This window comes from Cavia porcellus, unplaced genomic scaffold (assembly GCF_034190915.1).
Source record: "Cavia porcellus strain 051 isolate PalLab524CR breed Dunkin Hartley unplaced genomic scaffold, mCavPor4.1 scaffold_15, whole genome shotgun sequence".
Lineage (NCBI taxonomy): Eukaryota > Metazoa > Chordata > Mammalia > Rodentia > Caviidae > Cavia > Cavia porcellus.
Window position 1 is genome coordinate 27,198,976 of NW_026947498.1, and position 15,158 is coordinate 27,214,133.

At 33.0% G+C, this 15,158-nt stretch overlaps 1 protein-coding gene across 1 annotated transcript in view; it reads right to left on the bottom strand.

Annotated features, from left to right (window-relative positions):
* Positions 1 to 15,158, bottom strand: part of Robo1 (roundabout guidance receptor 1) — a 1,010,950-nt gene that overhangs the window by 878,201 nt on the left and 117,591 nt on the right. Inside the window, exon 2 of the mRNA XM_063224749.1 lies at positions 7,105 to 7,243. Within this exon, the coding sequence (XP_063080819.1) occupies positions 7,105 to 7,192 (88 nt within the window). The 5' untranslated portion in view covers positions 7,193 to 7,243. The remainder of the gene's footprint in view (positions 1 to 7,104; positions 7,244 to 15,158) is intronic.

The window sequence follows — 15,158 nt, forward strand, 5'->3', positions numbered from 1 at the left end:
CCAATCCATATGAGGCACTCTGTTTGCTGCAATGCATTCTGATGGCTTAATTAGGTGGACCTGGTGCACATGGGGATTTTCAAACAAGGTTCATCACAAAGGCCATATCATCAGGGCATAGTGTTTCTGGGCTCTACAGCTATATTACAAATACAGGTCTCTTCATTGTGTACTTCATAGAGGACTGTGCCTGTTAGTTTTCTTCCATCTACTTAAACCATTAAATTAAAGCTTCACACCAGAAAACGAAGGCTAACAAAGAGACACAAATTGAAGCACAGCTGGCAATTTTACTAATTATTAAGGCCTCATCTTCACCTGAGTGGTAGTCTCTAGAAAGTAACATTGTTTATTCAGTATTTCTCTTCTTTCAAGACTTTACAACTCTATTTGTAGAACTTCCCATTTTTTGTATCACACACACATACATGTACCCATATATGTACATCAACAAAATAATCAAAATTTTAAAAGTATATGTTAAAATTATCACATATGAAAGGGAATCTGAACAACAAAGTACACTGACACTACATCATATATATACCACATCCTACATATTTTCAGTTATTCATTCCAGTGTGATTCATTTTATGAGTGCTACATTTAACTTAGTCAATTGTCTAAAAAGTTACATGTTAGTATATACAAGGGAGAAGAAATAATACATATGTATACATATACAAATATATATATATATATATATATATATATATATAAACATGCATATATGTAAATCTACATAATGAATTTAATAGCTTTTCAGCTCAAATGTATTTCAGTTCATCAAAATACATATATCAAATATTGATTCTATAATCAAGTGCACATAAATCAACATGCTCAGTTTTTAATTTGATATTTACTAGCAATTATGTATTATAAATCATTTAGTGTTGAATACTAAATCCAATCAGAGTGTAGCTTTCCGTATTTGCTTTATTTTTGAAGATATTATCATTGGGTCACCCTTCAAAAGAAGAATGAAATTGGGCTCATTCTTCTTTTCCTTTCTATTGCCATCCATTTTCTTGGATTTTATATCTTATTATTGTTATAAACCTAGCTGTTTCATTTCAGCCATTTCAATCTAAGTGGGACCTTTCCATATTTCCTGCAACTTTATCCTTCCATTAATAGTGACTTAACAGTAAACATGCACTGAATAATTCTGTTGTTTAATTCTAAGCCTCTAAGAACACTTTTAATAACTTGAGTTTTTCCTCTATCACACTAATTTTTTGAAAATACAAAATTAGACATGTAATTGATTTTAAAACTTTCCTCCACAGAGATATAAAACAAAAGATATCCCCACTATCCCTCCCAAATATACGAGAAGCTTGCTATAGTAAATATTAAATGGAAATTTCTTGAAGTAAAAATGAAGAAAACAACTTGAAACACCAATTTTCCACTTAATTTAATATCATAATCACTATAATATAATTAGATTACTCCTTGATTCACAACTCTTCATTCCCTTTTAGGAATCAAAGCAGTAATGCTCATCTTGGATCGCTACCTTTTGTTGGCACGAGCCTATAAATAACTTTTCCACTCTCCTCTCAAATTCGTAAAATTCCTAAAGCTGAAGCTTCCATCAGAGACTGACCTTGAATAGGCACCTCATAAATGTGAATTTTTCTATGGTTTCTTACCTTCTTTTACTGCTCCATGAAACTTCCATGAGCTCAAGTTTTCATTCTGGACGCTAGTGGAGATTTGGAATCAAATTCTATTACAATCTATAATAAGACCTTATACTATTTATACTTTTGTCTTTCTTCAAGGTATTCTTTTTGCAAAGCAGTCATTGTTAACAGTGTTTCCATGATGATCCAAGTATTCTTACTTTGTAAGATTTTACTTTATAAGATTTACTTTTTAAGATTTTAGCTAATGTAAAGATCTTTACTTAACCAAGTTTCAGCTAATTAGTCTGTTCATAACAAGTCTATTTTCAAGGAAGTATAAGTATCTAGGAAAAGACACACTGGGATGATTACTCTAATGAAATTTTCCTTTAAGAAACATGTTTAAAATGAAGACTCTATTCAGATAAACTGGAAATTACAGTTTTGCTTTTTCATGGAACTGAGTTTTTTGAAGTCGTAACAGAAAAATGATATGTTTATGTATTTGTACATATTGGTAAAATTTTCAAACTAGGAAGCAGAAAGTAAAGAGGAAAGAAAGTAAATGTGAAAACATACAATTAGGAGAAATCTTGAAACTTTCTTGAATATCTTGAAGTTTTAATTGTAATATTGATTTAAAAGTGTAGCATGAATTAAGAGGCATTTGGTAACCTTAATCTACTACTATTTTTAAAGGTAGCAATAGTAACATAAAATTCAAAGGATGGTTAAGTGTACACTTTTATCAAGCCAATTAGTAACTACAAATATAAAATATAAAAATTAATCTTACAAATTAATAATCCCATTTGCATTTAAGTAAGCATGAAATGTAAATTTAGAGAATGTGCTTTCTGAAGAAGAGCATTAAATTAATTGAAAGACACTTATAGTGACTATATTTAGTGATAAGTTTTTTTTCTGCACTCATGACAAATATACCAGTTCCCTAAACAAAAGAAAAAATTCATAAAGTATACTGTCATTTAAAACCCTTATATAAATAATTTAGACTGACAATTTTGAAAATATTAAAATAAGTTCCTCATAGAATAAACATTCTTCAAGTATTTTCAGTGTATTAAAAATCAACATAAACTTTGTCTAGAGCAATCTTTCTCAATTTGTCTAAGACAACAGCATAATTTGATAATTTTAGATGCTTGTAAAACTGCAAATTTAAATTTAGTTTTTTCCTTTGTGCAATTCTGCCATTTTTAAAATATTCAGGTGTTTTCTGAAGGAGGAACAATTTATGAAAATTTTGTTGAAGAGCTTACTATAGCTATGCAGGCTTGTCAAGTTGCACATAGAATCAACTTACTTTTCTTTAAAGTCCTTTTGTTACTGCAGAATTGGAAGAGTTAAATACATGGTAAAGCTCCTTTTATATCAAAATAGTATATGCTAATTTAAAAGAAATTGCTTCTATATTTTAAATCTTTTATTTCTGAACAGTGCAATTATTAAATTGTTGTGTAAAATGAGCAATGTCTACAGGTTCTAAATAATAAGACTAATGCACCTTTTCATAACCATGATATATGGATATTCTGCTCTTGAGACTAATCACAATTTTGGAAAACCTATTTTTGTGGATTAAAAAAAATCTTTGTAAGAGAGCAGAGATGTAGAATTACTTATTAAACAGAGTTTTCCTAAGGAAACAGTTAAACGTTCTGTCATGTTTAGATTTCAGAAAATTATTTTCAATATATCTTCACTTCATCAGTGATTTTTAAAGAGGCAAATAATTTTTATGTCTATCTAACTTAAACGGCTGGCAATATGAAAACTAAAATAAAAACTTAGAAGTACGTAGGAATTGTATGTTATTATATCTAGAATTTTGCAAAAAGAACTCTTTAAAAGAAAGGCAGTGCAAGGGATGATTCCAATCCTTACAGTGCTTAGCCTCCCTGCAGCTACCTTCCTCTGGGTATAACACCAAGGACTGGAAGTGCTGGAGGATGGAAGGTGGGGCAGGCAAGCAGTAAATCATTTCAGAACGTCTGGTACTCAAGGCTTGTTCAAGTGCAGCAGGGCAAAGGAAATAACCCTGTCAGCTCCTGCATCACTAATGAAGGACAACACTGTTGCACATATAGAGAATGAGGAGGAAAAAAATAAATCATACTTAACTTTGAAACAGACTGTCTGATTTATTTAAGTAGAAGCATAACCTTGCAAGCTTTTCTTTGGTGGATTTCCATTTAAAATCTTGCAAAATGAACCTAGAATTCAGGCTTTGTTTTTAACCATAGATATTCTTTAAATTTTCAATACAATTCCACTATAGGTGAAGTGTGTAATTTTAAAACCTTATATAGCATTTGTCTCTCATTGTCTTCTTGACATCTGTTGTAATTAAAGGTGAACGTTTAAAATGGGAAATGGGATCTGTCTAATTCCAGCACAGTGTAAATAAAGACATGGCATAGCACAGGTAAAGTATGTCTCAAGAGATAAACAAAAGTTATTAAAATATATGTTTTATACCTGAATTACAGATAAATTAAATTAGCATGAGAAATACCTTCTTGTGCTTTTAGCAAAGAGGAGATGAATTTAATGAATTTGGCAATGACAGAAATGGCTGGAGAAGTCCAATAATTCTGAGTTTCTTTTCTCAGTTATTCTTTTTGTCTTAAAACTTATTTGCTTTTCACCAGGAATATCTCTTCATTAAATGTATACTTACTTTTATTTGCCTCCTGACATACCAATATACTAATAATACTATGAAACCTAAGGACAATTAAAAAAATAGTTTATAGGGAAACAAGAAAACAATCCTAAAGGAATTCATCAATTGCAAACATTGCATATCAATGATATTTTGATACTTAATTACATCAATAAATTGTTGTTTTAATCAAATAAACAATATTACAGTACAATAACTTTAGATGTCTCAAGACATTTTTTTCCAATAGACACATCTGCACTTGGTAATTCACTAAGTATTATGGAATACATACTTCTCAGTTATTTAGAAATGTGATACATCTTTTCATTTCTCTGACTTTTGAAATAAATTTCTGTAGCAGAATATGATTTTCTTAAAGGAAAGACTAGAACTAAATCAGTAGAAAAATACCTCCCTTTTTAAAAAAACAACAATAATATTTAGCTCAAAAGTTAATTTGATACTTGCTTCCTCTGAACTGTGTAAATTCATTCCATATACAAATGTTCTTATGAATATAATAAAGCTGGAACAATGACAAAAGAATCAATACTTCATTCAGAGATTAATGGAAAGAGGGGAAAGTTTATGGATGATGAGTCTTTTGTGTACTCCTCAACCTAAAACTAATGCTCCTAGGTGGAGGCAGTTATGAAAATGACTTTTACCCTGCAGGTGTTCCTTTTGGAAAGCTAACAGCATATCTCTTTTGACAGGTAAATTACTTTGAAATCATTTTTGAACTCTGTGATCGTGAAAAAAAACATGCATGTTTAACTCTGTGAATCCCATTTGGAGGTGCCCTATTACTTTTGAAGAATATATTGCCTTGAAATAGCCCTGAGTAGCAAACCAGTGTGTGATATTTTTAATAACTAACTGTTCTTTCACCTTTGTAAACTATCTTCATATTATTCCTAATAACAAATCTATATGTTTTAAGTTCTCTTTAGATTTAACAGTATTTTTGTGTAAGATAGTTATCAGTCTTGAAAATTTTTATATCTAAAAGTCTCGGTTGTATTAATTTAGAAATTATACAGTATGATTTTGAATAAAAATGTAATAGATCTTATTCCCTAGATTAACTTATTACACTTCCAAACCATAAATACTATATACTCTTTGCTTCACTAGATAGATACAAATGATTCAGTCCTCCTCGACAATTTTAAGTTGTCAGTATCTGTTCAATAACTGGAACACAGACTGAATTTGTTTACATATGGAAATTATTAGCTAGCTAGAGACTTTAAAGTAATATTAGTGGGGCCATGAGTCTCTCTATCTCCTTTCTCTTTCTGCCTCAATTTTCAAAATACTTCCCAATATTTTCTTTATTCTGGAAATATGTAAACAATAAATTGATCTATACATGTACTGGCATTTCTCATCTATCTAACACTGCAATGAACTTTCATATATTGTCAAATTTTTATATTTGGCTCATGAGTAAATCTGAATCACTATTCAGCAGAATAGGACATGAGAAGAAATGTATAAATAGGTTATAACCAAAAATGTACAGAAATTTTAGTTGTTAGCTTAATTCACCACAAAGTCACTACACACAATTTGTTACAGCTGCCTGTATTATCTGTATACCTCAATAATATGAAAATATTTTAGTATATAAGTATATAAATTCATTTGTTGGCAAGTACTTACATGGCAATACTAGTTCAAAATAGATAAAAGTATAAGGTTTTTTTGCTGTGTGATTTTTGTTCTACTGAGTTACATCCAAGGCATATGCATATGTATGTATTTATTAGATGTTTTCTTAAATTTTAAAGCTAGTGTTGAACTTTTACTCCTCCTACCCAACCCTCCCAGAGTGTGTCCACATGAGAAAGTGTCAAACTTAACCCCACAAGGGAAACAGCCAAACCCCTGTATTTGTTAAAATCCTTGATCTGTGTGTGGATACACAAAGTAAGTTGAATATAGATGCTGAATACAATAAGGTGGTAAAGGTGAAGCTCCAAAGTTCTAATAAAACATTGCATAACATACATTTAAATAACTTGGAGAAATTATAATGATATATTCGGTGTACACAAATTAAATACAATTTCCCCCATAGGTTTGTTTTAAATTATACTTTATTAAGACATCAATTTATTTTTCTGTTTTCCTCTATCATAACAGTTTAGTTAAATTCCTATAAAGCATTTTATGGAAATGCTATTCTGGCACCATTAATAAAAGTATGACTTCAAGGAAATAGGTTTCTAACTTCTTCCCTCCAACAATGGTAACTATGGCAGCCGTGGAGCAGCATGTTGCATTTTTATGCTAACTACACTTAGCCTGTTAATTAAAATGTCACTATATAAAAGGAGTTCAGCTTTAAATGTTTCAATCTTTCAGACGTTCTTTTTGTAAAGTACTGACAAGCATTGTGACTTTGTTAGGTATGTGTGTGTGTGCATTTGAGTGAGGGTGCATGTGTGTTTTACACATTGTCCTCTTACTATAATTGTTTTTCCTGCTCTCTAATTCACTCAGTTAAAATAGTAACTCCTTACATGTATCGGTCTTGGTGAATTTTTCTCATTATTTCTTGGAAGATAATGTGGTACTCTGTATTCAAAAATAACCAGTTGATTCCTAGAGTTTATCAGCACAGATACTCACTCAAGAAACCACTCACACACAGTGACGAATTAAAAAAAAAATCACATTAGATTTACAGCACACACCATGACAATGAACTAAAAGCACAGAAGGAACACTGGTTAGATACTGATGAAACAAGAGCACGCTACTTACCTGGAATAAGCTGGGCCAGGAACAGTTGATGGCTTGACATGCTGAGGAGTGATATTATGACCAAAAAAGGAAGATGTTTCCATTTCATCTTTGTCCCTTCCTTGCATTACACCCAGCCAGAGGTACAGATTTGTGTTATCTGGGGAAACAAAACATGCAAATTACTTTTTCCAGTGATTAGTCGTGGGATGAAAACATTTTAAATGTTTTAGGGAAAAACGAGTTAAAATGGATTTGAAATGACATCTTCTGAAATAAAAGATACTGATAATTGAAATAAATATGATTTGTAAAGAATATAGCTCAAAATAAATTACAGTAACCACCTCTCTGCTCTTTCGTTGTTCATGTCTGTTATCAAAGGTCGAATATGTTTGGAAACTTGAGACATATTACAAGAAAAAGAATAAATATAGCAAAAGAGTGTATTTTAAAGGGAAATATCAATTTTTTTACTTTGCTATGATACATTTTTATAATTGTCCTATACTGCGACTGGTGAGTAATATTTTATTGTGTCTGACTTATACATTATAACTGGTATGTATACCAAAGTAAAACATACTACATAAAGTGTTTTGTAGCGTTACTATCTATAAGCATCTATTGAGATCATGGAATATATACTTCATATGTAAAGGGGGTGTGCTATTGACCTTTTGAATGCATGTTGCATTAATATTAAAAGTCATGCCTGATTAGACATTAATGAGATATTAATCATAAACTTCTCCTTGGCTTTCTTTACCATTTAAATAGTACAAAAAGTTTTTGTTTGTATTGTATTAATTTAATTGCAATTCTCTCCTATCAGAGAAAATTCCTTGTTTTAACCTTTCTTAAATGAGCCATTTTAAATGGATTATTAAGAGTTAAGGGTTATGCTATCTTGGGGATTCAGCATAAAACAAAAGCAGATACTTTCTTTTCATCCAGTTGCATAAGCAGCTTGAGGTTTCTTTAATGGCATAAATTCACAAACTAATGGAAAAAGAACTTACTAGATGATATATTCTGAACAAGGCACTATGTATAAGTCATGAAGAAGGCAGAAATGTTAACTTCCTTTTAAACAGCAAAGCTTAGAACCATGAGGCCTTTTGACATGGTCATAATTCTACCAAATGGCAAAATAAAACTAAAGGAAAACATGCAAGTAACTGATTAGTTTTATGTGGAAGACTTGAGGGGTTATACTGAAGAAGAGACATTCTGAGATGGGAGATAATTATTTGACGTGTGAAGAAAAAGAAAATATAAGTAAAAATGAATACAGAGACTTAAAGTAACATGTACATGTTGATATGTATTCCACGGTTTGTATATAGAAATCTCATATTTATTATATTATTGTAGTAGTCAGGGGTTGTGAGTAGAACAATAACAATCATGACACAGAATTTACATTATTTTATACATATTTATAACAGTTACCCAGAGTTAAAGAGAAGAAAGTGCAGGAAATCTGTCCATAACACTAAAGACCCAGATGTTCAGTTAAAGGCCTGGATCCCACAGCAATGTCCTGCATGCATCCAGCTAACGACCTAAAGCCTGTGACGGTGCCTCCCACGAGTCCAACTGGAGGTAGAGCCGACAAGAAGGGCTCATGCCAGTATGATTTATGGATCTGCTTGAAATGCCCCAAAGGTCAATGGTGGAAACTATGCCAGTGGGATGAAGGAGCTGTGTCACTAGGTTGAGTATTCCAGACTGGAGACAAGAAGTCACTCTCAAAATAAGGACCAGGGTTTCCCTGAAAAGTACAGCAGTCATGCTCAGCGATAAGGAGATCCCAAGCTCTTCTGAGACTGAGAAAAAGGGAGTGCATACCAGGAAGCCAGAGGGACAGTCTTTTCCTGAATATTAAACAACACCATGTCTTCCCATCCAGACCCAGAAAGCAATGCTCAATGTCCAGAGCTCCCCAAAGTGATCTGCAACCAGTCTCACCAACAAGGTTCTCAGCTCTTATGATAATGGCCAAACTCATACTGTGGAAGCTAGTCATGATGAGCTTCTCCAGGAGAACCAATAGCTTGAAACAGCAACACTTCGGAGAACTCACTCTTCTCCACATCTCTACTTCCGTTGGCAACTTTCCTCAGATGGGCCATCTACACTCAGCACCATGCTGATTTAATTTAGCTGGTGTTAAATTGACCACAAGTTTTTAATCCATAACAATCCACCCTGGTCAACTTGATATCAATACAGATTTCCTTAAGCTATACTCTTTAGTCACATATTTGTGAAAGTTAACATATCTTGGTCTATTCAGATTTACATTAATACAACAATAACATATATACTATTCTTTTTACACTATTCCTTCACCAAAAGTAAAATATTGAAAGGATGACCAACGTTCAACACTTTGATTAATTAACCTGGTTAAAAACATAAAAATAACATTAAAATCAAATTAAAAGATTACAATCACAGTCCTTGCTTCTCATTAACATTTAACATGACAATACTAAAATAGAAGGATCTTCTGCAATTCAAACATACTCTTATCTTCAAGCAAAAGATTTCAGTTCATTTTTCCATTGTCCTATTTTTTTTAAACAACTATATTCTCCTCTGTTTCACCTTTGCAACTCACAGTTCCACTGGAGCCTTACTTCTAGCCAAATGTATTGAATTACTCTACTGGTTCTTTGCTTTAAATTTCCAAAATAGATCTTGTCAAAAGCTCTCAGAAGTAACCATGCTATCATCCCAACGGTAGACTGCACTGAAATTTTTCTGCCAGTCACGTAATGACTCGAAATACAATCAAAATGCGGAACAATCTTCAGTCAAAGCACAATATACTGCCTGGACTTCAGCAGCTGATGCAGTCTTTCTCAGTAGAAGCCTCCTAAGCTTCATCTTAACCGGCAGCATTTGCATCAGTACTCTGACTTTCCAGGCTTTAACCAGAGTCTCCAATATAGTTTATAGCATACAGGGGCTGTCTTATCAGCCAGTCCCTCAAAAACTTCCCAAACTTATTTCCAAGGCTCTTAAGGCCACATGGCCAGGCAACAACACAGCAAAGACCCGACTCTCTTGCTACCAATTTCTGTTGCAGTCAGGAGTGGTAAGGAAAACAATTACAATCAGGACACAGAATTTATAATATTATTTGTGATGCTCATCCAGAGTTAAACAGAATAAAAAGGAGGAAATCTGTCCACAACAATAAAGACCCAGAATACTCAGTCAAAGCCTGTTGGGAGCCGCAGCCCCGAGCCCGGTCGCCTCACTTGGCGGACGTGAGGCCTGTAGGAAAGAGCAAAGCCTGAGGTAGATTACCCCTCCCATCGAGCACGTTAGTTTCCTGCTTACCGCGTAAGCAACCCGCTCAACAATATAGTCTGCCTGGCAACTGATGATGTTAGCCAATCAGCTTGCCTTGCTCACTTTAACATGATTGGACACTGTATCCGTATATATACTGGTGCCACCCCTGGGGGGGAAGAAGAAGCCCGGAAGTAGAAGCCCAGAAGGAGCCGCGGGGAGCGGACCAGAGGAGGCTTCGGCTGGGAGCGATCCCAGGGCAGGCTGTACGGAGAAGAAAAATAAAAGAAAAGGTTGTCCACTGCCAGACTTTGTCGTGTGTCCTTCCTGCCGGCCGGGAGCGGACATCGACAAAAGCCCAACATTCCACAGCAATGTTTTGCTTGCATCCACCTGAAGACCTAGAGTTCATGATAATGCCTCCCACGAGTCCAACTGGAGATCTAGAGCACAACACTAGGTTTCACACAAGTCTGTTTTATGGAACTGTGCTGGGAAGGCCCAAAAGTCAGCGTGGGAAGCTAGAAAGTCTCACCATCTGGTTTTTAACTGATGTTCCCCTATTCTGTTTTGCTGGATAGTATCAGGTTCGAAAATTTAGGCATCAGCTGTGAAGATAATGAGATTCATTATAACGCCCATTCTCATTGACTTTTATCTATTTTTGAAGACCTACAATGTCTCCAATGTTTTGGTTTTGTCGGTTTTATTCTTTACTGTTTTGTTCAATTGTATTATAACTAACGATATAGGCAATTCTATTAGAGATAGCGGGAGGCATTATGGTAACCATTGTTAATCACCTTGTATTATGTTTTCACATTATCTATTATGTCCACCCTTTTGACTTGACCGATTCTGTTCTGTTATGTCACATTTGGTTTTACTCTCTTCCAAAAAAGTAATAAGAACTATGGGAGCAATAAAACCCAAAATGTGTAATAGTCATTGTACAAAAGAGAGGAAAAGAAAGTGCTCTAAACTATATAACTGCATGTATATTTAAGTGTATAAGATAGAAAATGATATCACAGAGTTTTATTGGATCATTGAACAGAACTGTTTGCAGTATCATTGTTGGAATGTCCACTTTACAAGCTTTAATTTTGTGACTTGAACAATTAGTTCTAAGATGACATTGTGTAATCCATTAACTAGTGATTTCCTACTGTTCATTTTTTTTTCTGCAAATCTGTATAACTTGTACCCTTTCTCTGCTTTTTTTCTCTTTTCTCCTTAAATAAAATTTAAAAAAAAAATCTATGACAGTGGGATGAAGGAGCTGTGCCAGTAGTTGAGGGTTCTACAGTGGAGCCAAGAAGTCATATTCAAAATAACAACCAGTGCTTTCCTGAAAAAGCACCATAGTCATCCTCAGTGACAAGGAGGTCCAGAGCTCTTCTGACAATGAGGACAGTCGAGTACATCCCAGAAAGCCAGAGTGACAAAATTCTTCTGGAAATTAAACAGCCACAGCTTCCCCTCTGGAGCTAGAAAGCAACGCTTAGTGCAAGACCAGTTCACCAAAGTGATCCACAGCCACTCTCAGCGACAAGGTCCCATGCTCCTCTGATGATAATGGCAGAATTTATCTCAGGGATTCCAGCATGACAAGCTCCTCCAAGAGAACCAACAGTTCAAAACAGCAACACTTCAGAGAACCCACAACACCTAGCTCTTCTTCTCCATGTCTCTACTTATGCTGGCCATCTATTCTCAGCACCATGATGATTTCATTCAGCTGGTGTTAAGTTGACCATCAGGTTTTAATCCATAACACTTATACATGCAAATTGAATTACACATATAGTCTCATAATATGCATATATAATAAATGCTATATACATATGGTATATGGATGTAATCGGTATACTGCAAGAGAAGTTGCTTTTGGCTAGTTGATGGAGTATTCCAGAATACAATATCATAGAAAACTGAGTAAATAATACAAGGCAGAAATAGTTAAGTAATGAGAAGTCACTGTTGAGTTTAATGGCAGATAATAATGATTGGAATAATTTCGAAGATGACTCAGGTAAGATGTGAAGGCAAAATGGATTTTGTGGGAACTCATAGAATCCTTACTAACAGTACAGAAGTTTATAATGAATACTGACAAAGGTTATTGGCAATGGAAAAACTGGAGTGTTGTATCACATAAATCACATTACCCAAGTATACTCTACAGGATGGCAATTTATTGGATTTCAAAGTTGAAAACGAATAATTTATTGTTCATTAAATAAATTATTGAGTAAGAACAGGTAAATCAATCCAGTGAGAAATAAAGTGAAATTTGTCTCAAAGAACAAAATAGTTTTTTCATTCATTTTTGAGACCTTAAAATTGCAACTTGAAAAAAAAGCATGTCTCTCTTAATTCTGTGATTTTTGTCTGTATAGAGAAATGTTAATTTCTCTATTTGAGCTGAACTGTCCTTAGTTTGTTGCCTAGAGCTGTGGAGTTATTTTGTTTGCTTTTAGCAGGGCAACATAATATTACTGCTAGACAGCTATAATCATTGATATCTGGGGATTATTTTCTCACTACAGAATCTTGTGAAAACCTGATGGAACTAGAACTTTGTCTCAAAGAAATATTCCTGTTACTGTGGTTTGATGTTTATAATCTTCCATTGTTGACTTAAAGTCTATGCTTCTCTAACACTATTTATCCTGGCCTTTAGTTCCTAAGTGACATTTCATGCCCACTCATCTTTCTGGTACCTGTTTTAAGTATTAAGATTGGATTTTCAGACAGAAATAAACCTAGATGAAATATTTTAATCTTCAGGCCATATGAATCAGTTCTTAGTTCACCCAAAATATTTCAGACTTATTTAGTGAATATTTCTGCTGACAATCATATTCATCAGAGAAATACTATTAATTCTTCCAGAGAAAACGTGTATATATACCGCATTCTGTGCATTTACGCTCGACTGGGTTAGGCTAGCCTAGCTCACTATTCTGGTTTCTGTTTGTTTGAGAAATTTCTCTCTAATACTTGATTATTCTGTGACCTAAATATCAAAGTCCCTGCTTTGGAATAAATCCTGACCCTCTTATTTCCTAAATATGTATAAGTAGTTTTATTTCAGTTCTTTGTAAATATGTTCATATCTTAAGCTTGAGGCTATTTATAACTTATTAATTGTAACTCTGAATGGTTATATTTGTTAAATGATAATAGTGTATGTAGTGAAATTGAGATTTTCATATCAGTGGTTAATTATATTGATTTAATTACTAATTACTGCTAGCTCATTTATGATAGACAGCCATTGATAAAATAAGGGTCCCTAACAATCTTGTAGATTCTTATTTTAAAATGAATAGCTATTCAGGAGAAAAATAAGCGGAACATATAAGAATCTATATTCTAGTTCACTGAACTCCTCCAAGTAATCTTATTAAATAAACAGATTTTCTTCAAATTTTCATATATTTTCATATGTGTATCAATCACACAATGTTTTGCTTATCTGGGTATAGTTCTATGAATGTAATCCAAAGGATCTAATAATATAAAATAATTTAAACACATCACTGATAAACTAGAAATTGCAAGTGGAATACTTATATATTACTTGTTATATATCACTTTAATCCTGGAAGTTTTTATTTCTAAAAAATAGTTTTTAGAGCAGATTTAGCTTAAAAGCCAAATTGAGTCGGAGCTTCAGAGGTTTTTCACTTACTCCCACCTCCCCATGTGTCTTTCTCCAAAAGGCTACCTTTGCTGCAGTGCACAAACCTACAAGACAAACCACTGTTACCCCAGCCTGTAGTTTACACTAAGGCTCATGCTGATGTACAGTTTAGGAATTTGAACAAATATATATGATACCTTTTGACCATGATAGTGTCACACAAAGCAATTGCAAACATTTTTTCTGAGCTTCATGTTCAGACCCTTTTTTTAAAATCCATTATTGATTTTTAATTGTCTCTGTAGCTTTTCCTATTGCAGAATATCACATAATTATTATCAGACAATTTGTAATCTAACAGATTGAATTATTTCATTTAGTAATATGCATTTATATTTCCTCGGGATATTTTTTTTCATGACTTAATCTTTTTAGCACTGAAATGCATTCCTTTGTCTAGTGGTACCTCTTTAGTTTATATATTCACTTATGAGGGTTATCTTAGCTATTTTCAAGTTTTGGCAAATATGAATAAAAGTATGTATAAATGCACATACATTGTTGCAGGTTTTTATGTGAAGATTAGTTTGTAAGTTATATGATTAAATAATAGTAATGTAATTTCTAGGTCATATGGCAAGATTTAAAAATTATATTTATTAATAGTGTAGTATGTTTAATAGTGCAGTAATTATACTAGGGTAATAAGAAACTGCTAAAATATCTTTCAAAAATTGTTCTAGCATTCTGTAACTGCTCCAGTCAAACAAAATCTCCTCTTGTGTCGCATTCTCACAAACAATTGTTATTATCAAATTTCTAGATTTTAGACATTTTAGAAATGTTAGTGGCATGTAATATTATTAACTTACATTATCCTGATTGTATGTGATATACAGCTTCTGTTCATTGCCTTATTTGCCATCTATTTTATTTGGTGAAATAGCTCTTAAATCTTTGTTTTATTTTTTCTCATTGATTAAGTTTTAAAAGGCTTAAGAATTGTTTATATATTTTTCTATGCTTTGGATAAAATCTTTTTCCAAAATGCCTTTTATAAATATTTTAGATCCAATAAACAATATCAAAGTACTTCAAGTTAGGATATAACTAT